Genomic DNA, 26,907 nt, shown 5'->3' with positions numbered 1-26,907 from the left:
TATGGTTCATTTGCATATGTCATTGCAGGCACTGTCTTGAAAGAAACAAGCAACTTCATTTTGAATTCATCCCAATACATAAGAACACATTTTCTACGACTGATATAGTTACGACTGTTTAACAAAAAAAAAAGAATTAAAATTTTGTGATATTTCTATTAGTTAACTAAAGTATTCGGTAAAAATGGCCCATAAAAAAGCGTCAGTCATTTTGTTAATTGTTTTAATAAGTTGTGCTTGTGGTAAGTCAAATTTTTGGATTGATTTTGAAGTGGGGCAAAAAAGGGGTTTTTTTCCGCTGGTCGTAACAATCAATTTTGATTATTGCGAAATCTCAGTCAATGGATTCTCGAATAAAAATCGAAATTATTGAATTTTTGACGGCGTATTACATGGACAAAGGCATTGAATCGATATTTTTTGCTGCCCCGTATCATTCAATTTCGATTAGTCATACGAAATGTGTTTCTTTGTCTCGCCGTGTGTATTGACTTTACAACAATTTTATTTTTCATTGATTACTGTTTCGACCCTAACCTGATCTGTTATTTATTTATGGCGTCGGTGATAGAGATAACTGCGATTTAAGCTACTATTTAAGCTACAGATGTACAGTTATCTAATTAACTATTATTTGATTAACATAAATAGTATTATCTTATCCGCCCGACGAACGTCATATTCCACCACCATAGTTTAGCTATTTCCATCATTCAAATAGTATCCGATTTTTTTTTCGTTTCAATTCAATTAGCATACAAAAGCTGATTATACGACTGTCGAACCGTTTGTATCAACATTTAGGTAAAATAGGCGTCACTTTGAATGAAACTCATGTGAGTGACGTACGTTTGTGATGGAAAATTTCCCTACACAGACTGTTCTAATAACAACTCTGGCAATTTCCGTTAACTATCATTTCCGTTGACTAATTTTTTTTTCGTAAACAAATCTTTAGCTCAAGAGGAAGAAAGAAAGAAAACAACTACAACAACAACAACAACTGAAGCACCGACCGATCCGACAACCAAATCAACAACTGAGGCTCCACCGGAACCTACAACCACATCGAGCACATCAACAACAACGCCACCAACCACCACCACTACTACAAGCACTTCAACGGACCCTACAACACCCACTCCAACTACTTCAACTACTACGACACCAGCCCCAAGTACTACTACTGTTGCCCCATCGCCTGTACCAGTTCCGTCACCAGAGTATAGAAAATGGACGTTCGGCGACAAGAATCAAACTTGCGTTATTGTTCAATTGGCTGTGCAATTGAATTTGACCTATAAGAATGTTGGTAAGTCTGAAATGGGGTAGTAACTTGGCACACTTTTCAAGGATAATTTTGGAATTAGAGATGGGCGGGCTAGCCCGAAAGACCGAATAGTTGATTGGCTCGTCGGGTTTTGAGTCATTCGAATGAGCTCTCGGTCGGGTTTAAAAAAAATTGTTTTAGGCTGTTCCGGCCCCGAAATCATAGCCCGACATAAATTCGAAGCAACTTCAGACATTACTTTTCCATTCATGCTCATACTGCTCAAAGCTCAAAGAACAGAAAATTTTAACATTAAGAGTGAGCAGGTCGTGTTATGGACTCTTAAAGTCCGATGCATCAATATTGCATCAATTTTGTTAGGATCGACTGTGTCGCAATTACCCCATGGCACTGAAAATTCGACGATTTTCTGAAGAAGTGTCGAGTTCCTGAAGAAATGACGAGTTGTCATCGATTCTTCTCTTTCGTTGATACTCATGTCGTCGAATTTTCAGTGAAATTCATTCTACTTTGACAAATGTCTTTGGCCCCACCACAACAACACAATTTCTGTGTGACTCACACTCATTAGAAATGCAAACATACGTTCCTCGTTATAATGGATGAAAACTTAAGTAGAAGTTATCGGTCTGGTGCTATTACGGTTTATGTACCAATTCCAAACAAAAATTCCAAAGACATTCTGTGATTGTGAATTAATGTTTTGGAATTCAAAATGATGACCTACACAACGGATGCGGAATACAGTTAATCATTTGCATCATCCAGTCATTCATTGAGTCATTCATACGGATGAAGAAAACAAATTCCGAAATGATATTCAAAACTAAATTTAGTCATAAAATGGTAATTCAGTTGATTCAGTTGGTCTCAAGGATATTCTTATCAAATTTCAAAACATTCCGAATGCAACACAGAGTTGCTCATACACTTTCTTGATAACAGGCAAACTGACGCGTCTGCACAATTTATTTGCAGTTCTCTTCTATATGCATTCATTGTACTCTGTTTGTATCAAGCACACAAATGAAATGATTTATGTCGCCTACATAAATGCAATGTTTGCAGTTTTGTCTTTATGCGCTGCTATGTACATCATGTATAGTTCCTCCCATCGTTTCGTTTTCACTGATAAGACTGTATTTGTATAATTATTCCATTAAATATCAGCAAAAAATTTATTGATTTTTCTCTCATTCAAACAGCCGATAAGGACACAAACGTTCTGTACAACATTCCAGTCAATGATACCAAAGTTGCCGAGGGTTCGTGCGGAACCGCTAATCAATACATTACTGTTACATGGGGACAGAAATCGCAAATGATGCTCCAGTTTACAGCAAATGATACGGCCCAGCAATTTATGTTGTCGAAGATCTATTTGTCCATCAATTCCAGCGATGTGGCTGCCGATGCTAAAGGTAAGACCTTTTGTCGGGTTGATTGTTTTTGTTCATCAATAGGGTGGAAAGTTCTTGTATTGAATGGCCTTGTTAATGGAGAAGACGTTAGATATTGACTGACTGACTGACTGTAGGTTAGTTGAAGTGTGGAGGTATTAGACAAAGCTCTTTGCTTTGTAGAAGAAAGAATCTTACGACAGATTTGACAAACGCAGACCTGGACTGGCCAAAAGGCGGTTTTTTTTACATGCACCTCGGACTGGCATAAATCAATTTTATTAGAAGCCGGACTTGACAGTTTCGGTTCGGGTTAAATCCGAAATTGAAAATTAATTTTCTGGTAGGCTCAACCCGACGCCATTCCGAACCTCAATCGTGTTTAAATCTGTCAATTCCCGTAATGAATGAATTTTGTGTTTGAGGTCATAGATATTCCTAGTCAATGAAGCGTTTCCGAGGCATTCTTTTGAAAAACAGCCTACCGAAATCGGACGCATTTTCTATTGGAATTTTTTATATGTGCCTAGAAAGGACTTCGACCCTAGTGGCCAAAACCACTTTCAAAAAAATTCTTCGAAGTTTGTGTGGCTGGTCAAAGGTGAGCAAAAACCGAAAAGTTGCAATTTTCTTACAAAAATTGCTCCAGTTACACGAGCCGTATAGGGTCGTGTGGGGTGTCATTAGAAAGGTAATCACATGTACTATTGAGCCGAATAGGTTCTTATTGGGTTTAGAATTCATCCACACTGAAATATGTGCAGATAAAGTTTTTAACCGAATACGTACACTGTTCTTACTGAAATTTCTCGAGGTACACAAAATGTACATGGTCGTGTGGGGTATCATTTGAAAGGTAATTTTATGTGCTTTTGAGCCAAATAGAGACTAATGTGGTTTGGATACATATGCGATGAAAAAGAAGTTGAAATGTTTAAGTGTCCATATTTTATCATAGATGCATCCAAACCACATTAGTCTCTATTTGGCTCAAAAGCACATAAAATTACCTTTCAAATGATACCCCACACGACCATGTACATTTTGTGTACCTCGAGAAATTTCAGTAAGAACAGTGTACGTATTCGGTTAAAAACTTTATCTGCACATATTTCAGTGTGGATGAATTCTAAACCCAATAAGAACCTATTCGGCTCAATAGTACATGTGATTACCTTTCTAATGACACCCCACACGACCCTATACGGCTCGTGTAACTGGAGCAATTTTTGTAAGAAAATTGCAACTTTTCGGTTTTTGCTCACCTTTGACCAGCCACACAAACTTCGAAGAATTTTTTTGAAATTGGTTTTGGCTTCTAGGGTCGAAGTCCTTTCTAGGCACATATAAAAAATTCCAATAGAAAATGCGTCCGATTTCGGTAGGCTGTTTTTCAAAAGAATCCCTCTTCCAGCTTATGATATTTTGGCGCAAAATTTGAAAACGCCACAGCAGTTTCAAATTTTGCGCCAAGATATCATAGATCTAATCATCTCATTGGCTGGGAACTCTTTTAAATATAAAATTGTGTCTTGTTAAGATGAACAAACGGATTTGAGAACAAATTCTGATTCGTCGAAGGAAACAGGAAAGTTATTAATTAGCGCGAAGAAGGTTCTTTAACTTCAACTTCGTAGACGGGAGTGTAGTAGAAACAATTAAGTAGGCAGTACGGGGCGACAGTATTCCCTGTTTCTCAACTTCTTTCCACTTTCCAGCTAATCAAACCTTGGAGCTGTACCACATCAACAACGATTTCCCAACCTCATTGTCGATGTCGTATCACTGCAACAAATTGCAAACTATTGGCTTCACAAAAGTCGATGGTAAGGAGGTTGTTGCCAACGCAACCATTTCCCATGTTCAATTGGAAGCATTCCATAAACAAAACACCGATCAATTTTCAACGGCACGAGACTGTGAGGCTATCGATACACCGGATATTGTTCCGATTGCTGTTGGTAAGGATTGCTATTTGATTTGACAATTAGGAAAAGAAATTGTGTCGCCGAGAAAGGGATCGATTTATCTGTGTTTCTTTCATAGGATGTGCCCTGGCTGGTTTGGTCGTAGTTGTTTTGATCGCTTATCTAGTCGGACGTAGACGTGCCCAGAATAGTGGTTATTTAAGCATGTAAAATGATGCGCCATACATTGCTACGGAGAATCGGACGGATTTCTTCGATTTGTATCTTTCATCGTATTAAATTAAATTTTTTTTTGTTTTGTTTAGAAACAGTCAATTTTTCGGCAAAATTTTTAAAATGAATTTTCTTCTACCTGCGAATTTTGTATTCTCGTTGAAGTGATTGGTTGAATCGGCAAATATTTTTGTAATTTTATTTAAAGTTGAATAATAAAGCAAATATTTTGACGGTTTCTTATGTTGTGAAGTTAAATTTGCGCAAAATAAATCGAAATTTTTCCAAAATAGAAACGATCTTGTTTTAATAAACATGTTTCTACTCGGATAACTTTCCCGGACCCCGGAAATATTGCAATATCCTGGTAGCCTAGTAGCTTCGAAATTGTTTCGAAAAACAGTTGGATTGTTGGAAAGTCAACGGGAAACTGGAATCAATGGGAAATCGAAGTCACCGATTACGGGCACATTGAAGTCAACGGCAAATTATAAATATCGAGAAAATATTTAAAATCAACGGGAAAATTAAAGTTCCTGTGTACAGCACTCCTCCTAGCATGAACACTGAATTGACAAGTGTCAAATTTGGAGGCTTTAGTGATAAGAGCTACCGCTTAGTACTGTTCGTATTGTATGTTTTGACTCATATAACGAAACAAGTCATCCATCTTTACGAAAGACACGCAGTGCCTACTGTGGTTTCATCAGGCTCCGAATATTTTCTATGTTCATGCTAGGAGCGGAGCAGTGTGGTGCCGCAGGGAATTGAAGCCACGAAGAAATTGAAGTCAACGGTAAATTATAGTCAAATTAGTTGGCGTAGTTAGTTCACCATTGTTAGGGGCCGTACATAAAGTATGTCATTCTAAAACCGACATTTTTGCCTCGCCCTTGTAACACATGTGCAAGCTCTGATGACCTTTTATATTGGTCTTTTAATTCATCGGTTTTAAGATTGAAAACGCGGACTCTTCAAACAAACGGCTAGTCATTCCATTCGGAATTTAGAAATGCATGGTACCGATGGAATTCTTTTTTCGTTACGATTTCAAGAGTCAAAAAGTAGGGACGAAAATTTCTACCACAGAAGCTACACTTTTCGAAACATCTCTGCCACTTAAAACGACAAATCGAAGTCATCTTCCTCATTTACCCTTTTGTATCAAATTTGGGACCAGCAGCTGGTCACCATGCCCACATTAGGGAACGATTCAATAATACTACTGGTAACAGTTCTAAAATAATTTCCATAACTAGCAACAGCTGGAATTGCTTCAACGGATCAACGTGGTGATGATTTCTTGTGGACTCTTCTTACTTACGTGTGGATGTGACGAGTACCCAGGTTGGTGCTATCAAAAAAAGAGATTAATGCACACCCACTATAACGGTCTACAATCACGGATGCGTTCCTAATGGACAGGACGAAAAACCAGTAGATTCTAGCTCTACTGTATCATCATAGAAATCACTTTTCCAATTCACTGTTCCAAAAAGCCGATCATTCTTACCACCGAGATTTTGCATACGCTGCATCTCACTTTCGGGATATGATAAGATACGACATCTACTTCGAAATTCGTTCAAAAATAATCAAGTAAGTCAACGCACTTCAAGCATGAGTGATCATAGTGGTTAGTTGCAGAAAGTACTCTACTTAGAGTACCACTCATGCTTGAAGTACGTTGATTAAGTTCATAAAATGTTCTCAGTATGTTACTGTTTGTAAATATTGTATGCTCGGCTGAGTTTGATGAGAATTTTCGTCTTCCTCCTTACATCGAGCCGCTGTCTGTGAGGAGAATCAATCAGTGTGATGCTCTCTGTTTGTGTTTGACATCTTCCGTGGAAAGATTGATGCGAAAAATCACAGCACTGCTACACTTGTCAATTCAGTGTTCATGCTAGTAGCAGTGCTGTGGAAAAATATAACCGACAAGCTCAATGTTTCTGTTCTACTTCGTACTTTAAGGAACTTTAAACTATTTGATTGGAACAGCATCGCACCAACTATGGACTATTTGAACCAGTCACAAACATGTCAAAGATATTCAACAGAATCTGCTATGATCGGCTAGACAAGGTGACTCGCTACTCATTTCGTCATCATGTTAATTATGGAATGTTCGGAAGTCAATGTACACATGAAGTCGAAGCGAAGACCGTATTGCTATTCACAAAATTATCAATTTATTGTTTCACCATTTGCTCGAATTTAAAAGAAGAAAATCGTTTTTACATGCTACATGCGTCGAAAACCGTACTTTTCATGTTTCAAGCACTTCTTTCGACGCCCTTAGCATGTAAAATCCATTACAAAACTCGCGATAAAAAGATGAAAAGTCTCGTTTTTGTGTGTTTATTGACCTCGGCTCCACCTCGGATCAACAAAATTCACACGAAAACTCTACTTTTCATCTTTTTATCCTTGTCATGTAAAATACTATTACATAATCGTTAGTCAAAGTGCTTCAATTCAAATTTGATTCCTTCGCAGCACAATTTCCCTTCTCATTGTTCATGTCCATTTTCTGTCGACTCAACTGTTCGGAAAACATAACATCCATTTTGGTACGCTTGCCCGCATTCTTAACAATACTCAATCCGTGCGTGGTTGTCAGATGTTCGTTCAACAGATCGGAGGTCTCGAAATGAGCGTCACAACTTTCAAAGTAGCAATTGTGCTTGCCGGGCGCACTCAGTTCTCGTTTCACTGCGATGCGTCGTGGCGGAGCCGTCGATGAGTCTTTGTTCGGATGAGCATTTTTCAAGTGTTTGGTCAATTGGTGTTTTGTGGTGAAGCCTTTATTGCAATTCGGTATCGAACATGTTATGTATCTGACAATGGATGGATCAGAGATTTACAATTTAGTTCTAAGGAGTGTTTACTACCTACGATACAACTCACCTGCCATCATAATGTCTTTGTATATGCTTCTTCAACATCAGTTCTTCCGAAAACGAGTTCGTACATATGGTACAACTAAATTATGATTATTCGTTATTAAAGACGATTAGATCGTACAGAAAGAAAACTCACTTGAACTTCTTTGTTCCACCGTCCATCATCGATCACAAAACAAAATTTCAAAATTCAATTTTAAACACAACCAGCAACCAATCCAGGTTTCACCATTAAAATTGCCATGGCGCACAGTGTTGAAGATGAGCTATTCACTGAATAATATTCTTCACGCGTACGCCGAACCGCTGGTAAATATAGATCAAGAAAAACCAGTGTTACAACAGGTCGCTTGAGATGTCTTCGGTGTTATTTGTTTGGGTTGGTGACCTTGATTTCAAGAGACTTTATTCAGCGCAATTGTTTCAGCTGCTTTTTTTTCAACAGATGGGTTTTTCCTTCACATTGTAAACTATTTCTCTACACTGAACGTCGTTCTTACACGATACGATAAAGTGGCATTCAATTTGTGTGTTCTCGTAATATATTAATCGGATGGCAATTATAATGTACCCACTCTTAACAGTCGATGGTATATATGCTTCGGAAATCTTTTTTACATTCATTCGTGTCTTCTATTTGTTATTAAGAGAATGAATGCTGTCTCTCTCGTAAAGCTTACACACTACCTATGCCATAACGATACAGATGTTATTTAAGAGAAAGTCTTAACGTTTTCGATGATTTTGAGTTAATTGACTTAAAAAATATCCATACTGAGATTGAAATTGAATGAGAAAACGATAGAGTCGTTCATCCATGTTAAGAACCTGTTGAAATTAAGGTATAAATAACCATTATGCAACAAGTTGCGAAATGGGGTGGTTACAAGCAATTGTAAATAGAAAAATTTAGTATTGCATCGGTTCTGTAATACTTCACATAATTTCGATGAAAATTTTTTTTTCAAATAATTTTGTTAATCTGTCCAATCAATTCGGTTCGGTTGTATCAAAATTCATAAAACGGTGCTAATGTTTCAGCATATCCCACTTGGCTGCATATTTCTAGTTGCTACTTTTCGTCACTAGTAACAAAAAGTAAATCCACCAATGAACCATTAAAAAAGACCCATACGTCACTCAAATTAGGCTTGAGAAAGTCCACTTTTAGCAAATCCGTTGCAGAAATAACTATTATACCAAGTTACAAAAAAGCGAACAAAAGTTTTACTTTTCGTCACTGAGTTGAGAAAAAGACAATTACGTCATCTGTTATCTTATATGTTAGCAAAATGCTTGGTAAAATTAATGAAGTAGAAGATTTGGTTATGCTTAGTTCAACAGAAGTCTGTAATCGGTTAAGTAAATAGCTAACATCAAACATCATAATAAAGCGATGTGAATAGAGCTAAAAGACATGGTGTTTATCTCTCGCTCATTTATCAGTCTTGATCAGGGGCTATTTAGTTGAATTTTTAGCGAATTTTGGCGAATTTTGACGAATTTTGGCGAATTTGACGAATTTTGACGAATTTTGGCGATTTTTTGTGAATTTATACATGATTTTAAGAAATTTCAAAGAATCGTAAAACTTAGTTACATATTTTTGGCCAAGACATTCTAAATATCTATTTTTAACCGGGAAGCCATGATGGTTGTTTTTTGGCCAAACGATGACAAATGTAATAGTTTTTTGAATTTTACATATATTTGTGAATTTGGTAGATTCTTGCATATTTTGGTTATGCTATATCACAAAACTAGCAAAATATTCCAAAAAACATAAATTTGTAAGAAAATTTTCAAAATTTAAATTTTTTAATTTGGGAGAATTTTGGCGAATTTCGACGAATTTTGGCGAATTTAGGCAAATTAATTCGACTAAATAGCCACTGGTCTTGATGATATTTCCACCTGGATTTTATTTGATTTACCAAATTCTTCAGAAGCTCAGATACCACTTTATTCCAATACCATTATTAACCAAGTTCAAGTGGTAAGCTATACCACAAACCCATTTCAACCATGAGCAGGATGGCATAAGGAAATCTGGCACACAGTACTAAGACACCACACTGTTCAACTACGTAAAGGATGAACTCGCACAAAATTTCCCGTTACCAAAATTTCGTAAAAGTTGATGACAGGGCTAACAAATATCCAAAGCATTAAATGGATTTTAAAAATGTCACTTTTTTTTATCTTGTGCCAAAATCCCAGATGCCAGAAGGATCATCAATAGTGGATTATATTGTTTCGAAAGTAATTCATAATTGTGTGGTTTTAAGCAACAAGCGTTGGAATAGTTATTTGCATCACTTGGATTGAAACCACGTAATTACAGTATACGTGTGAATTCGTATACCGAGAGAATAATTTTTGCATGAGAATGTATGTATCGTCGAGACGAAGTCGAGACGCAACATACATTCGTATGCAAAAATAATTCGCGTGGGATACAAATTCACACACATTCTGTGATTGAGTGGTTTCAATCCAAGTGATGCACAAAATTTTACACTCGTCACACCATGAAATACACAAACAACAAAACCAAATACAAAGCATTTTTATCACATTGTTACACATCGCTCAAGGTTAAACTTAAATGTATAGAAGAAGTATAAGAATAAAAACGAAACCGAAAATGCGCGATACAAAGACGAACGAGTCGATCGTTCGATGTGCAACACACTACTCGTTGATACGGAGAGTAAGCTCCGCCTTCGTATCAAATTTCTCTCTTTGACGAATAACATAAACAAACTCCACCATTAAGCAAAACATCGTCTGAATCCCTAGACCTGTTTGCAAGGTCTGCTGAGAGAGAACTAAAAAAGTGTGGTTTCCGATAACTTTTGACGCGTGATATTCAGTGTTTTCATGGTTTGGTGAATGTAAATAACCATTTGACTACAAGTGTAGTGTCTGCATATCCTAGCTGAAGTCGAGATACACGTGTCAAAATAACAGTTTCCAAAGCTTGCAGAGCACGCGAATATGTTAGTAAGTTCAAAAAATTGATTACGAATGTAATGAATGACTAAACAACATGTAATGAAACCCTTCGATTAATTGTAGTGGGTTTTTGGCACAGCACAAATTGTAGTGGGGGTTTTGTATATTAATGGTAAAGTTCATAAAGTGGAACAATAATAAAATTCGCTAGGCATCTCATCTGAGACAGTTCAGCGTTGCTCCCTAGAACTATTGAACATGCTGGAGCTATGCGGTTCAATTTTTTTTTTTAATAAATGAAATGAATTGTTGACTTTGCCCTCGGGTCGATAAATTTCACATATTTATATCATTGATAAGTATGTACTATTACCGACCTCATGTACATGTTACATTGGAGGTGAATGAAAAATGTCCCTACACAACACTGTTGACTGTAACCAATAAATCTGACAGTTCTCTTGTTCAAACACTTTAAGTGTAACCACTTTTGGCACAATTTTTTATTTCATTAGTTTTCAGAGAGCGCAGGTAAGAACTGACTGATCGATTTAGTTTGGTGCAGTAAGCAATTGAATTTACCGCTAAAAACGAATGAATCCAGATTCATTTTCGAAATGAACTTGCCCCTTTTTGACATTTTCATATCGTTCACGCATCGCTCGTATTCTTATTTATTTTGTTGTGAATGTCAAAATTTACTTTAATTTTACACTTTTTCGACATTTCCATTAAATTATTAAGAAATCAAACACATCGAAAATCGTAGTTCGAGGAATTAAGATTATTTCCAATCGCCCACGGTTTGACCGAAAAGGCAGATTTAAAAGCGACGTCCTTACAAGTTAATTAGACAATGCAAGGTACGTGTTCCAACTACATATCTGTCATTGCTTTGTCCTGTTAAAAATACCAAATCACCGTCTCGCCTAATTCCATAAACAAATAAAAAAACCTCCCAATCCTACTACAACCGCCGTTTATTCCGCTTAACAGATAATGTTTAATCGACCAAGATGTCGAGATTGGACGGCTCTGGCTACCCAGCAATTGCGTCTCCGCAACCTGATACAGATATCTGGCCACAATATCGTATGCGAACCAAAGTGCAGCATTTACTTTACCTTGCATCTGACGTCGATGTCGGCGCCGTTTTTCACCAGCGAGAAACTGGAATCGTACAAGAATGCCATTTGGCCGGAGATAAATTGCCAGAGCATAGTCAAATCAACGTCGCATAGTGTCTGCATACGTGTTTGGCAGCGTACACAGCAAACAGCCGATAGTGACACAGCTGTTGACAAAGTGTTGTTTTTGTGGGGCGTTTACTTTTCGGGCCTGGTGCCCATATCGAAGCGAACGGATGTGAAGCTCAACGAAAATTCGCTGGTCTTTCACATTCACGGTGGATTTTTTACGTCGACCAATTGCCTGGAACCGGATAGTGTGTACAAACAACTGCAATTCATCGGCGTCATTGAGACGAAAAAGTCACTGCAACAGAACTCCAATTTGAACTGTGATGCGATAGTTTTAAGTAGCGAAGAATTAACCAATTTACGTGGAAAGGCGAAAGATGATACGCAGGACGTGTATGCGTCACCGAGAAATGGACATCACAATCATAATCACGACTGCAATGAAGTGCCGGACAAGGTCATCAAGTATCTGTACAGTAATCCCGAATCGCTGAAGGTTCGGTACATTGAAAAGAACTTTTTCAAAACGGAAATCCGGCTCAGCTACAACGTCGACAAACTGCTATTACTGCAGGAGAAACAGCGGACAATGATTAAGAAGAGCGCCAGCGCCAAAGAATTGGTCGACAAGATTTGTATGCGAAGTGCGTTTTGTTTGAACCTGGAACTGATAGCAAACAAAGCGATGCTGTACCGACCCAGAGGTAATCCGTCGATGGGACGCACGTTAAATCGACTCCTGTTCCAGCAACCCGAACAACCGAAACCCGAGATTCTATTGCAGGCGCAAGAGCTACGTCGACGCATCGAAACGGCCAAATTCCGGTGTCGGCTGTTGGTTCAGGAACGGAATCAAGCAAAGATCAAACTCAGACAATTGGAACACAAATTGGGAACGATCAGTGATGCAAACATCGAACAAGAAGCGTGGCTAATGGCCAACTACCGCGGGTTGGCTAGGGAAAAGGATGCCGAGACGAAAAGTATTATGAACATTCGTGATCAAAATGAGAATTTAATTAAAATGGTAAAGGCACTGGATGATCGACGACATCACTTGTTGCGCGAATTGAAAGAGATTTACTGCATAAAGCGGCGGGAAAATGCAGTTTTTATGATAAACGGAGCTGCGTTACCGAATTTCGATACCACAAGTTCGGATGTGATACCGCCGTTGGAAATAAGTGTTGCCTTGGGCTACGCTGCCCACATCACATTAATGTGTTCGATAGTCTTAAATTGCCCGTTAAGGTAACTTACATCCGCAACTGCTGAGTATTTTGCACTTCCCAACTGATTCGTTTGTGTTTCAGAAATCCAATCATTTACAAAGGATCGGCTTCTCGTATCCGGGACAATGTCAAAAACCTTTCCGATCATGAACGAGAGTAAGTCAATACCGAAATACACCTCCATCAAGCGGAGACTATGTTGATCGACCTTTACGCTGACCGCTCCTCTATGCTTTGTTTCAGATTTCCGCTGTATTGTCGCAATTCGTTCTGGTCGGAGCCGCTTCAATATGCAATTTATTTACTCAACCAAAATATCGCTCAGATGAAATTCCATCTCAGTTTGCATAAAATCGACTTGCGAACCACTTTGTCCAATTTATTGGATCTGCTCGACGGTCCACCGCCATCGGCAATGGTCGATCGGCTGAAAATGGAACCGCAACAGTCATCTGTATCCGGATCGTCGGTTGACTTGAAGGTAATGGTGCCGATGCACCAGATGGCTGCCAGTCCGGTTGGTGAAAAGAGGTGAGTGGATTAATTGAAGTGGATGGGGCTGAATCTTATTGTCGTTTTTTTTCCAATGATTTTAGAATTTGTCGTTCGGTGGGAAGTTATACGGATGAACCGATTGGTAACAGCAAAAGTAACTTTAGCTCGGAGCCAATACTAAGCGCCGGACAAGTTCAATTGAGTAACTTCAAAAATGACAGCGTTATGTAGTCCTCGATGCAGTTTGTAACTATCGGACAAAATTAATTTATTTAAAGAAAAATATATATTCCACAATCCACAGTCTGTTGCTGGTTTTTTATTGAAACGATTTTTGTAAACAGAGTTCTTAATGATCGTCACAGAGGTACGGATTCATTCATACGAGGGACTATTTTTGGAAAAACGTTTTTCAATCCTCTTCCTACATTTTTCCTAAAAATATTTTTGGAGCCTGGAAAAATTTGGGAAAATTATTTCGCAAAAATTGTCACTGAGAGTCACTCTATCATTGATCCACCGAACAAGTCTTTAAACATAGAATTTAGGGCTATAGCAGGAACAGGAACGAAAACTTTTCGAAAAGTCATAGTTGCAGACCGATTATAGTCTATACTCGTCTATACATTCCACACAGATGACTTACAACTTTTCTAAGAAAATCACTGAAAGACTTCTCCCATTCAGACTTCGTGGCAAAATCCGAGGAGTTATGTTATACTTCCAGACGTTTTTCGCTTTTTAATGTGGAAATGCATCACACGGGGTTGCTAGTTAGATCCACTGAAACTATGAAGTAATTTTGCTTTGTAAATCGGAGCGCTGAAATGAATAAGAGAGGCGAAAGAAGAGATAAGGTTACCCGAACCCGCAGAACGTTGTTGTTATCAAAATTTCTCTCCTACCTTAGATTCCATAGGAAGATCGTTGAAACGTCGGGTTTTAAAAATTAAATTTGGGTTCGGTCGGGCATCAGTTTCTCTGGCTCAGGGTCGTAGGAATAGTAATTTCCATATCTCTTGGACGACTAATTTTAGGCACGGCAGAGTAAAATAAACCAGGCAGGAGCGGTTCATTTTCGAAACGTCAAATAAGGGACCTAATACACTGGCTGAAAATGAACTCAAATGAACACTGACATAAATTGAAAAATGTTATTCGCAAAAAATATAGAGCTACTAGATTATTCAGGTCCCTTGTCAAACGTCCACTCCTGCCTGGTTAACTTTACTCTGCCGTGTTTTAGGCAATTTCGCCATTTCCAAACGAAGTGGATACACAAAATTTTTTTCAATGTAAATGGACGAAAACTCTAGTAAAGTTTTTAAGCTCCTTCATTTTGGGTTCTGAATCATGTAATATGACTCTCATTTGTATACTACATGTGTCAAAAACCGTAGCTTTCACCAGGCACTAGTTTTTACGCTCTCAGCATATAAAATCCATTACCTAGATTAGGCTAAGTGGGAAACACAAAGAAAGTAAGAAAGAAAAAAATGATAAGTCGGGTCTTCGTGTGTTTATTGACCTCGAGTACGCCTCGGATGAACAAAATTCCAACGAAAACTCTAATTTTAATCATTTGTTGGTTATGCAAATAATGATTTATGACACTCAATCTCCCAAATAAAATTTAAAACATCAATTTTCGTAACGAGTGACTTTATATAAGTTTTGCACAAAAGATGTGAAAATTGTCAACCGAGACGAGGCCGAGGTTGACAGCAAATCATGTTGAAAATTTAGAAATTTGACTCGGGCAAAAAAGTTACTGAACATCAGCTTCAGCTTTAATAGTAAGGTACATACTTGGTCACGTAAGTGAGTCATGATTACGCAAGTTTGAATGTTTGTGAAACGAGTGGAGGCTTTCGAAATTTTGAAATTCGCATCACTGACTCATTATGCAATACAATATATTTACACACAACGTAATTCCCTACCTTCCGCAACATTCCAATAAAGTACTGCTACGTTCTCAGTTCATTTCCAAACATATTGAAATTAAAACATGGAATTTTCTCTGTGAAAATCACATCTAATTTGAATTCATATCCAAATGAATAAATAATTTCCCCAAATCAAATAAAACTAAAGCTCAAATCAAATTATCAATCAATTAAATATTTATTCTCGTCGTTTAACAATTAATTCACAGACCCAATGTTTTAGTTAACATTTAATTAGACTGGTACGACACATAAGAGTATCTTGGGTTTACTAGACATAGGATAACATTCTCATAACATTCAGGCTGATCAATACTGCCTGAGTTTTAAAGATCACTAAGTGATTAGTATTCGGTAATAGACATTTGACAGTAAAACACATAATACTTTGCTATTAGGTAAGTGTAATAAATCATATCGATAACACATACCATTACGTCACAATCGTGACTATGAGCTCTATTTACCATCTACAGATGGAAGCCAGAGAATCGACAACAGATGGCGTTACTGCTGATTGGCTGATAACGCCACCTGTTATCATTTCTCTGATAGAAGCACTACTAGACCATGAGCTTTCAAAGTGAGAATAGGCAGTGCCTCTCAGTTGTCTCAGTCTAATTCTAGTTGAGGATTTTATCTCATCAGGTTTATCGGTGAGTTTAAATTATTGTCAGCTTGCCTCATGTTACCAAATGATGGTTCTTATGAATTCCGTGCGAGTATAATCTGCAAACGAATTGCGTTTGCCTTCGTCAGTTTGTGTATCGATTCTACTTTGACTGAGTTACTCGTTTACATTTCAATAACCAGATTCAGTTTCGCCGCAAATGTCAAGAAAAATGGTGATATCTTCAGATCCAACCGGTGTGCTTAAACTAACTCTAACGTTTTTCACAGTGTGTGGACTGTGGAGGCCAGATAATAAATTTTTCTGGCCCTACATCGTCTATGCGACATTTTTCCAAATAATTTTTCTCTTTTTCTATGTCGGCTTCAAATGTTCAAATTTCTTATTTTTAACCGACGCTGGTACAATTATCAAAGAGCTGTACATCTGTTGCAGTGAATTGTCGTTAGTTGTTAAAGTTATCAATTTCCACTATTACCAGAAAGATCTAAAGAACTTTCTGGTCAACATTAAGTCGTTCAAACTGTTATCCTTAGCGGAGAAAGAACTTTTGGACGAAAGGCTAGCAAAATTCACATCCATTTTGGTCTTTCAACTCATTTGTGTTGCAGTAGCTATCGTCTTTTCCTGTGGAACCCCATTCTTCGCAAGGGACACGGTTCTACCGTAAGGATATTCAATTTTGGTTAGCTTATCAGAACGTGAATATCAACAAAAAGTCTCATCATATCTAGTTATCCTGCTTGGTATCCGTTGGATTGGTACAATGAACGGAAATACTTTTGGATCGTCTATTGCTACCAAGTGGTGGGCATATGCTACGAAGCAAATGCCGTTGTTATACTGGAAATGTTTGTCATCTATCTGTTGATTGTTGCTGGTGCTCATTTGGATATTTTAGCGATGAGATTGTCTAAATTGGGTGAATCTGCACAGGACCCAACAAATATCCGCAGTCATGAGCATGATCTAATTCAGAGCATTGACGTACATAACGAGATTCTAACGTTATTTTCTGATATCATTCTCATCATTCTAGAATGTTTTAACGTAATTTTCGTAGGTTCCAGCAATCCGTCGAACGAACGTTTTCGATTCCACTTTTTGTTCAGTTCATCATCAGCGGAATAATTTTGTGCATTACCAGTTTTCAAATTGCCATCGTAAGTTTCTCGGTATAATTAGGCTAATGCGTAGGGTGTGTCCCAAAATGAAGAGATCGAATTTGTTAGGTCTCACTCTTCAAAAATAAATTATTTGTTCTATTAGACCTCTTTTGAAGTCGATTTATGCTGAAAACAAACAAGACATTGAAAACGTGTTTTGGTCCTAGTTTTCATTGACAAATGCAGCAATCGTAATTTTCGATAGAGAAATTTCTAATTTTATTTGACAGTTGCTACAATTTCGTCATGAAAACAAGGACCAATAGTTATTTATGTAACGTGATGTATATGTGTGAGTGTTTTCTCGCACGCGATGTTCGTTTGTCTTACGAGCAACGCGAGTAAGACAAGAACATCAAAGTGCGAGAAAACACTCACACATATATACATCCAGTTACATACAACATGCGATGTTTCTCGTTTCAGTGCGAGAAAAGTTTTCTCGCACGCGATGAGAAACATCGTGTTGCATAAAACATGTTTTGAATGCCTCGTTTGTTTTCAGCATTAGGGTGGCCAGAAATTTGTTGAAACGTAGAATCACAAGTTTCTCGACTTGCCACTACTCCCAGCCGCACAACCGAACATATCGGCAGATGGATCAAAATTCGCGGGAAGTGCAGTACTTTGAAAATACTTTTAGGGGGGGATGAAGTAGTGGCGAGTTCGAAAACTAGTGATTTGAAATTTCGACGAATTGCCGGCCACCCTAAATCGAATCCAAAAAGTTTCTCATTGACCAAAAAACTTATTTGTTCGTTTAACACAACCATCTGTGAGGGTAGGACCTAACAGATACAGACTTTCGTGTTTGATATCAGTTGCAAGCCCTTGGTCTTTCAGACGTCCTCTCTTGAGTTAACAAGTCGATTGCCAGCGAGTTCTCAGTGTTTTAAACGGGCCAAGAATGTGATGACACATTTTCCTTTCTAGATAAAACCTTCTGAGGATATCGTCAACCTAATTTTCTACTTGAGCTTCACCATAGTCATAACATTGGAAATATTTCTACCCTGCTACTTTGGAACAGAAAATATCATCAGAAGTAACTACCTCACCACAGCCGTATATTCCTCCAACTGGACGGCATTGTCTAATCCGTCGAAAAAGATTATGGTCACTCTAATGGAAGGATTGAGGAAACCGAAAATCCTGTTGAGTGGAAAATTGTTCAGCTTGACGTTGAGTACGTTTCTGGTGGTAAGATTTGAAAATCGATTGAATAGCAACATTTCTGAGGGTACGACGATGTTTGTTTTTCAGATTTGTAATAGAACTTACAGTCTGTTTGCAGTTTTGAAAACTTATATGAAGTAGATGGCTATCATGACGTGAAGGTTTGAACCCACCATGACTCTCATATTATCAACATAATTATTTATACCGACCACAGGTGAATTAGATAGAAATAACAAATATATAGCTGTTTTGGGACGATAATTTTGCAATTTTCTCGGTAATTTGTGAGATTCTTCAATAAAAATTGGTCAATTCGAACTTGCAAGGCCATCTCTTTCTTTTGAGAGACAATTAAACGGTCTTCACAGCGAACTGCAGTCGGCGACTGTGAAAGTAACATAAAAGACGTATTTCGTTCCAGCTGTTTTTCAGCTGATCCACTCATACACACAATACTTCTTTTATGACATTAAAGAGTTTTACTACTAACACAAGCATGTGTTCATCTACTTCAATCGTCTAAACAAATGTACGCACTTTTGTTTGTATGAATAGATCAGCTGGAAAACAGCTGAAACAAAATGCGTTACTTATTTCAAAGTCGCCGATTGTAGAATAGAATCTAGTAAAATACAATGTGTTATCAGATATTTATCTTTGGTTCTTTGGTTCTACGAAGTACTGACATATGGTTTGCAATACTCTCACAGTGGCCATCGAGACGGAGTTGCGGCCAAAACGGACTTGCTCTTTGACACTTTGGTTAGAAAAAGTTCAGAAAAACTATCTTGCCACCACTTGTACGCAATTCGGCACCTCTGCTCTATCCATAGAGTTACACTCGAGAGGTAGCATGGTGGTGCATCGGCACCCAAAAATTACATGGGCACCCAGACATGTTTAAAAATGACATCGACACCATGCCATTTCTCGAGTTTAACTCTATGGCTCTGTCTGAACGACATAAAGTACTTACTGAATCTATTTCGCTTATTCTTTTACTCTATTAATTTTGAAATGAATCTTTGTCGTCACTGTCGATCCGAGATGACGTCTGATTTCCAATATAGCAACGTTGGACATGGTTAAGGCTTGTCAAGTGAATTAGTTCGTTTTAGGTTTTCAAATTTTCCGCTAAATTTCAATCAGTTGAAACGGTAACGCCATTGTCACCAACCGCAAAAAAAATAGTTGTGCGATGTGCGATGAATTCGAAATGTCAATTTTGTATTTTGCTATGCGTCTTCTAAAACGGTCAAACAATTTAGTTAAATTGAACATTCCGAACAATGAATAACGGAAAGAAAATTCAATCAAATGATCTATCAGATTCAACCACGGCTTGCGGTAAGAATTCATTTTGTTCGTCATTTCGTGAATTAGTAGTGTTCTTGGTATACGAATTAAACATGTCTTTTCTTGGTCCTTCAGGTGCAAAAGGATTAACAACAAAAAACAGAGCGTCGCTCATATCGAAAACTTCCAGAAATAATCCGACAAATACGAAAGTACTGGGCACGTCAAACCGAACGACGATCGATCCGATTAAAATGGGAATATCATCGCTGCCGCGAAGAACGACAATATCTACAAGGCGAATAAGCGGAACGTACCATACGACCCAGCGGTTGAAGAAGACACCAACGACGCTGGCGAAGCGAATGACGATAGACGCAAAATCGTTCAATCAAAAACGTGATGCGACTGACAGTTCGAAGACTTTATTTGCCAAACCTAAGAAAACAACCGACAAATTGGCGTGCCCCGTCCCGTCCTGTGACATGACATTCTTCTACAAGACTTCCTTGGCTGCGCACGTCAAATCGCATGCACCACAAAATAACTGTGAACATTGTGGTCGAACGTTTGGCATTCCCACAGCATTGTCGAAGCATTTACGCGAGAATTGTACGAAGATATCGGTTGCTGGGCGAAAGAAACTACTAGAAAGTGACGCCAAGCTGGAAAAGCAGAAAACTCCTGTCAGAAGTCCGAGATTGAACCGTGCCAGAGATGAGCTGTTAGATTTAGTGTTCACGTCGGAATTGGACCGACTGAAGGCGGTTCCATTTAAGGATTTTGTTCCCATCAAAGGTATCGGACGGACTCCAAGAAAGTTGATAAAATGCTACGATTGTGGCGAAAAATTCAAAAATCCACTGCAATTTGCAACACATGCAGAGCACTGTGATGCGCCAAAAGTTGATTTGAAGATGAATGCAATCTAAGATTTATGTGTGCGTGTGTGACTGGTGTGACTCCGAGGCAATAAAATAAAAATATTTCTGAATTTGTATCAATTGACGAGCTGTGTTTCAATTAATACAATCGAACACTGACCTCCCGGCCCGGTGAATCGTTCCTATTTTGAAGGAATCCTGAGATGACTCTTTACGTTGGTTGTCTATTTTGGCTTCTTCATGGTTTCCACAACGCACAAACATAATTTGTTCTACGCAAAAACAAATTCGTTAGAAGTTACGATCCGCGGTAGTTACCATTGCCGTACAGTTATGATTCATCGATGGTAATAACTTACGTGGCCATTCAAAGCAATAGTTTTCTAGTGTTTCCAGATATTCAGACTAATCTAGAGTTTTGAAACTTCGAGTGTTACCAATCTACGACCCAACTCTACACATTTATTACCTGACACGTTGAAATTGAATGAAATTGAACCTGCTGAAAAATCGAAGGGCAGATGAGCCCGGAAAATTCTTTTGCACACTCAAAAGAAAATCCTCAAAAAATTCTTTAAATTTTAAGAAAAACCTTGAAATTCAAAGGGACACCGTGTAAAAATGCAAGAAATCCTTTGAAATTAACAGAAAATTCATTAGAATCCCAGAAAATCCTTAGAGGAATTTCTTCTAGAAAATTCTTTTGCACTAAAAATCCACGGTTATCTGCCAGTCAAAAACAATTCCCGTTATCGATACCATTACATCTACTCTAATCATATGACTCTAACAATCGTTTGTACAGTTGAATTTTAGCTTTTTTCGATTTTTTGCTCTGTATCAACTCTTTGCAAGTATCAGTGCAACAGGAAATTTTTCAAAAAATCACAGTACAGTCAAAGGCAGTGAAATTTAAACATGAATTTGCTTCAGGTATTATTCAGCTGATGAAAAAAATTCAATCAAAACTGGTAATGGTAAGACCTTGAATAAACAGTTTTGATTGTTTGTATGAATCATCTGAAAGTCTCAAATTGATTGAGTGGATTTTTTCGTGGATTTTTCTAATTTTGCATGACTATGTGATTCCTTCCGTCAGCTGGAAAAAACCACTAACAACACGAAAAATCCACGAAAAACTATTGTATGGAACACGACACCGGTTTCCATTTACAATAGAATTGTTCTATGGTATCTTCAAATTTCTTACCTTCGCCTAGAGGTGTGCGGGCCGATGTTTTTTTGAAGCCCGTCCGGCCCGAAGCCCGGTCCGAAATTCATTTTTAAAGCCCGGCCCGAACTGGCCCGACGTATTTATAGCCCGTCCGGCCCAAGCCCGATCGGGCCGGATAAAAACTCGGACGGGCCGACATTTTCGGGCGGCCCGAAAGCAAATTTCATATAAAAAAGTGCGCGAAACTTTGAAAATCGGGCCAAAAATTTGATTTTTTAGGTCCGGTCCAAGCTCGGCCCGACAGATTTGAAGCCCGCCCGGCCCAGGCCCGCTCGCCACATCTCTACCTTCGCCATTAAAGTATCAGTTTCTATATTTTGAAAGGAAATGACCAACGAGTCTCAGTCTGTCGAAAATGGATCGTTCCGAAACAGATTCAAAATCTTGACACCACGATAAGTTGAGTATTACTCAATGAGTAACTAACCGGCTGCATTTTTTGAATGTTATTTTGTTACCTATTGAAAATGATGATTTAGAATTTGGGTTCGGGAGTTATTCAAAAATTATGACCTGGTCCAGTCCGACCACGAGAATTTTCATGATAAATTTCAGAAATCTTTATCAATGATTTGACCAAGCGATTTCTTGAAAATAGAGTCCTCTGTCTTCTGTTATGTACCTTGTCTTGAAACGATATCAGTTGATGACGAAAAATTCTGAGAAAATTAGAAGAAATTTCAGAAAACGGCGAAAATTTAGAGAAAATCAATTACAATTGCAGCAGCAATAATTTAGGATTTTTTTTTTTTGCAAAACATTTATAAGGTAAAAGCAAAATAAAATGATCGAGTCTGGTGTTTGACAATTGAATTTCAATTGTCAAAAACCAGACTCGATCATTTTATTTTGCTTTCATTTTAATGATAAAATAATAGTAAAAGTATGACTTTTAAGTCACTTTGCGAAATCATCGACCAGCTTATATGAAATTTGAAACCAATGGGTCTCCGATCTTTTTGAGTTATATCTTGTTCGAAAGCTTTCTCCAGACTGAGTAATTTGTAGAAGAGTTTTCTTCTTCAAACACAGCATGGCTCCAGCAGTACTTTTACCTTGACAAATTGACGATTTTCGAAGGTGTCCGGAGGACGGCGCGATCCTGATACCTCCAAAGTAATGGTATGGGATGTCATCACTAGGTACCTAGATTAGAACCCTATAATAATTGCCAAGGTTTAAGTGGTCGCGCCGGCAACAGTATCACTTTTTCTCGATTGAATCGCCGTCGGCTTGAATCCCGATTCCAAATAAACAGTTCGAAGTTTTGGCGAATTGACTCTTAAGAAGCTTTACACCGACTCGGCCTTTTGGCGAAAGGAAGTTGTTTATAACTAATACAGCTCGTCCAGTCACGGAAAATGGACGAAAAAATGAATGTGGATACAAGTAAAAAGTCTCGTTTTTCTTTGCATTAGTAATTTAATCATTTTTTTGTTTATTCTAATATTTCTTTTCTTTAAATGTTAATGTTAATTTACACAGTTACATCATTAAACACAATTTTCTTTTGTTTTTTTTTTTTTTTTTACTTTTGTCTCTGTAATATTTACATCTATTATCTGAAACATATTGGTTTTTTGGGGTGAAAATTAAATTTCCTTCCTCCAAAATATTACGTTCCGTTTTTTTTTTGTTTTTAATTTTATATTTCGGATAGAAAAATGAAAAAAATTAAAATTAAAAAATCGATTAATTTCAAAATATAATTTTCGTTAAGTTTTTTTTGTTTTTGTTTTTTGTGAGTAAGAGCTACGAATACAAAGGGAATACAATAAAGAGAAAACGCTAAGAATTTCTTTATTATTGGTATAATAATAGTGATACGAATAAAAAAAAAGGGAAAAGTAAAATGTAAAAAAAGTTAATCAAATTGACGAACAAAAAAAATTATTTTTTAAAAAATTTTCTTTTCATTTTAAAATTTACAAAATCTATCACAAGTTTCCGATAATACTTTGGTCATTTCGTTTTATTCATTTTATTTTAGTTTTAGGATTTCGGTTTTGCTTCTTTTCGTTTTTTGATGTTTTGTAAAATTAATCAAAAATTAGTTTTCATTATAAAGAAACGGATCATCAAGATGGAGGTGTAAGTGTAAGAGAAATCAGTACAGTGAAATAAAATGTTGCCTAATTTTTTGACAGTTGAATAACTCTTATTTTCGATGAGACACCACTGAGGTCTCCATTTCGAAAAAAGTGAAATAGAAAATTCTTTTCCATAATTCGTTTGAATTAGATGAGCAGCTGCTGCCGCGATAGATTTGCATCGAGAAAGAAAATTAATGAAAATTTCTTGAAAATTCATTTTCGAGAATGTCAAAGTGTACAACTGGTACTGTTACCTATTTTTGAATAAATGTTACATCGGTTTCATTAAAAAGCAACGAATTTTGGAAGGTCATTTTCGTTTTTCCAATTTTCTATAGGATGTCTGTTCTGTAGTCATCGAAAGTAGTTTTCTTGAACAACCAAATGCTACATTTCAGAGTAGTTACTGATTACACTTAACGTGTCAACGGGTTATCTGCAACCTTTTACCGACGGTAAGCATACGTATCGAGTCTGTCCCGTTTTTATGCAATGTCCTTGTTTACCAATTTTCATTTTGACGAGTAGGAAACTCGCACCGGAGAGATAAGATTAGGACCTTATCAAATTAACAATGTCCAAACTTGGCGACGATCTTGTTCAGCTCGAGCTGCAACCGTCAAACTTGGTAAAGTAAAAAGTTTTCCAAGCAAAGACTAAATCTACTATTAACAGAGCATAGAATGCGTCAGACTCATAATAAGCTTGAAAGCTTTATACGCTGTTTCAATCATTTTTTTTTAACGCTCAGAAAACGGAGTTAAGTGCGTTTTGTGATTGAGTCGCATATCAGCAGACATTTAGTTATATCTCTCTTCTAATAACTCTCGGTCTATAGAGTGTTATCGAGGAGATATTGCGGCTCAGTTAAACGTAAGGTAAATATGCAATCGAAAATATACAATGACGAGTACCCCAAGGCAAGTTATAATTTTCTGCGAATTCTCACTCTGACCATAACATTCAATAATGAAATTCCTCTCATTTTGACCCATAGATTAGTTAAAATTAACTGGTCACATATTGTTGGTACGTTAACACTATACGGTTAACGGATAACGAAGATCAATTAAATTAAAGTGGTCTCGAGTCGAGGGTAAAAAATGTATGAATGGAATAAATCGGAATTCAAAGTTCGTCATTTTGACAATGGCCTCGAGTTTAGTTTAACTGATCCGAACTAACTGGTTATTTAGAGAGCAATGTAAATGTGACAGATGTGAAATTACAACTCAAATTTTCATTCATAATTCGCAATTTGTGAATGAAATTTGGAGTTATAAATGTGCATCTGTCACATTTACGTTGCTCTCTAACTCATCAGTTAGAATATGATAGCAGCACATTTTATGGTTAATTCTTATCGTCAACAGATGTCACTACCGTCGGCAAAAGGTTGCAAGAAAAAATCAAATCAAATAAAAATTAAGAAAAATATAAAACCAAAAAACGAGATTAAAAATTTGAATTTTTTTGTTTTGTTTTGTTTTTACTGTGAATTTTATCTATTTCTTGTGTTTAAGTTTAAAATGTAAATTTTTATTGGATTATTTGTTTTCAGTTTTTGTTGTGGTGGTGGTGGTGAATGATTGAATTAATTTAAGATATGAAATTGTTTTTTAGTTAAATTGTAATAAGTTTTGTAATTGGTAGCCCAAATAACAAAAATATTTTATATTTCAGTTGTTTTACCAGATATAAATTATGGTAATATTGTTCAACCAAAAACGAAACGGTTACTTATACTTAGTTTTATGGTTGTTTGAAAGTGTTTGCCGAGTTGTACAAATTAGGTAATTCAAAAATAGTACTCCGGTTATATTAAGAGTCGCATAACAGTTGCGTTGATAGTTCTGCTGCAGCTAATTCAACAGTTTTATTAATGATGTACTAACAGTTGCATAAATTGTTGTAGAACCGTTTCCTTTACAGTCGAACAGTGATTGTCTCAACAGATGTATTAAAGCTGTTTAAACAGTTAAACTACGGGCGCTTTAAATATTGCACTACGGTCGCTTTAACAGTTGAACTACAGTTGCTTCAACAGTTGAACTGTAGTTGTTTTAACAGTTCCATTACGATCGTTTTAACTGTAACACTACGGTAGCTTTACCATTGCCCTACAGTTATGACGATTTTTAAAACAGTTGTAGTTTGGAAGTCCAAACAGTATCAATACGGTTAAACAACTTTCGGCTCAACTAATGCAATACGCTCTCTTTAACAGTTGCACTAAGGTTTCTTTAATTGTTGTACTAAGATCGCGTTAACTGTTGCACTGCGGTCGTATTAACTGTTGCACTACGGTCGCGTTAACTGTTACACTATGATCGCGTTAACAGTTGCATTACGGTTCGTTTAACAGTTGCACTACCATATGCTCAGATTATTTCAACAGTTGAATTACTATTTTAATCAGTTGTGGTTTGGTATCCCGAACAGTCGCACTACGGTTGCCCCAACAGTTAAACAACTCTTACATTAACTGTTGCAATACGATCACTTTAACAGTTGTATTACCGTTGTTACTAAGGATTTTCTCAATAGATGATTTACATTCGCAACAGCCCTTGCACGATGATTGCTTGAAGCTGTTTTAACAGTTTACTACTTCTACCTCAACAGTTGTACAACGGTTATGTAAAGAGTCGCGTTTTGATTATTTTAATTTGAACTACCTTAATTAGGTAATATTTCCAAGAACAACTTTCACACATCTTTCGATTAAAACCAATCCAAAATACTATCAGCAAATCTATTGAGATGGATTACCGATGGAGTATACACGCTATCGAAGATATTTTCCTGCATCCTTCTTAACGGCGGCATACTCATATCACAGAAGAAACCCAG

The 26,907-nt window shown here is 37.2% G+C and overlaps 5 protein-coding genes across 5 annotated transcripts; 4 read left to right on the top strand and 1 right to left on the bottom strand.

The window, feature by feature from the left end:
- Window positions 1–33: 33 nt before the first annotated feature.
- Window positions 34–5,073, top strand: LOC119070907 (lysosome-associated membrane glycoprotein 1-like). Its single transcript, XM_037175436.1, has 5 exons — window positions 34–242; window positions 959–1,312; window positions 2,497–2,712; window positions 4,410–4,652; window positions 4,738–5,073. The coding sequence occupies exons 1-5, from the start codon at window positions 185–187 to the stop codon at window positions 4,827–4,829; spliced, it is 963 nt and encodes a 320-aa protein (XP_037031331.1). The 5' UTR covers window positions 34–184; the 3' UTR covers window positions 4,830–5,073.
- A 2,172-nt stretch (window positions 5,074–7,245) lies between these two features.
- LOC119070646 (transcription factor IIIA-like) lies at window positions 7,246–8,352 on the bottom strand. Its single transcript, XM_037175075.1, has 3 exons — window positions 7,875–8,352; window positions 7,743–7,817; window positions 7,246–7,672 (listed from the first exon to the last, which is right to left on the bottom strand). The coding sequence occupies exons 1-3, from the start codon at window positions 7,901–7,903 to the stop codon at window positions 7,306–7,308; spliced, it is 471 nt and encodes a 156-aa protein (XP_037030970.1). The 5' UTR covers window positions 7,904–8,352; the 3' UTR covers window positions 7,246–7,305.
- A 2,993-nt stretch (window positions 8,353–11,345) lies between these two features.
- On the top strand, window positions 11,346–13,928 carry LOC119070956 (UV radiation resistance-associated gene protein). Its single transcript, XM_037175511.1, has 5 exons — window positions 11,346–11,559; window positions 11,693–13,146; window positions 13,209–13,283; window positions 13,371–13,658; window positions 13,724–13,928. Exons 2-5 carry the CDS (start codon window positions 11,696–11,698, stop codon window positions 13,851–13,853), a joined length of 1,944 nt encoding a protein of 647 aa, XP_037031406.1. The 5' UTR covers window positions 11,346–11,559; window positions 11,693–11,695; the 3' UTR covers window positions 13,854–13,928.
- A 2,119-nt stretch (window positions 13,929–16,047) lies between these two features.
- Window positions 16,048–18,770, top strand: LOC119070696 (odorant receptor 94a-like). Its single transcript, XM_037175149.1, has 5 exons — window positions 16,048–16,154; window positions 16,937–17,209; window positions 17,266–17,377; window positions 18,302–18,568; window positions 18,762–18,770. The coding sequence occupies exons 1-5, from the start codon at window positions 16,048–16,050 to the stop codon at window positions 18,768–18,770; spliced, it is 768 nt and encodes a 255-aa protein (XP_037031044.1).
- A 1,011-nt stretch (window positions 18,771–19,781) lies between these two features.
- LOC119070642 lies at window positions 19,782–20,851 on the top strand. Its single transcript, XM_037175071.1, has 2 exons — window positions 19,782–19,894; window positions 19,979–20,851. Exons 1-2 carry the CDS (start codon window positions 19,837–19,839, stop codon window positions 20,773–20,775), a joined length of 855 nt encoding a protein of 284 aa, XP_037030966.1. The 5' UTR covers window positions 19,782–19,836; the 3' UTR covers window positions 20,776–20,851.
- Window positions 20,852–26,907: the final 6,056 nt, after the last annotated feature.

The sequence above is a fragment of the Bradysia coprophila genome, assembly GCF_014529535.1.
Source record: "Bradysia coprophila strain Holo2 chromosome IV unlocalized genomic scaffold, BU_Bcop_v1 contig_106, whole genome shotgun sequence".
Lineage (NCBI taxonomy): Eukaryota > Metazoa > Arthropoda > Insecta > Diptera > Sciaridae > Bradysia > Bradysia coprophila.
The sequence above is the reverse complement of the archived record's forward strand: the minus strand, read 5'-3'. Positions and strand labels throughout refer to the sequence as shown.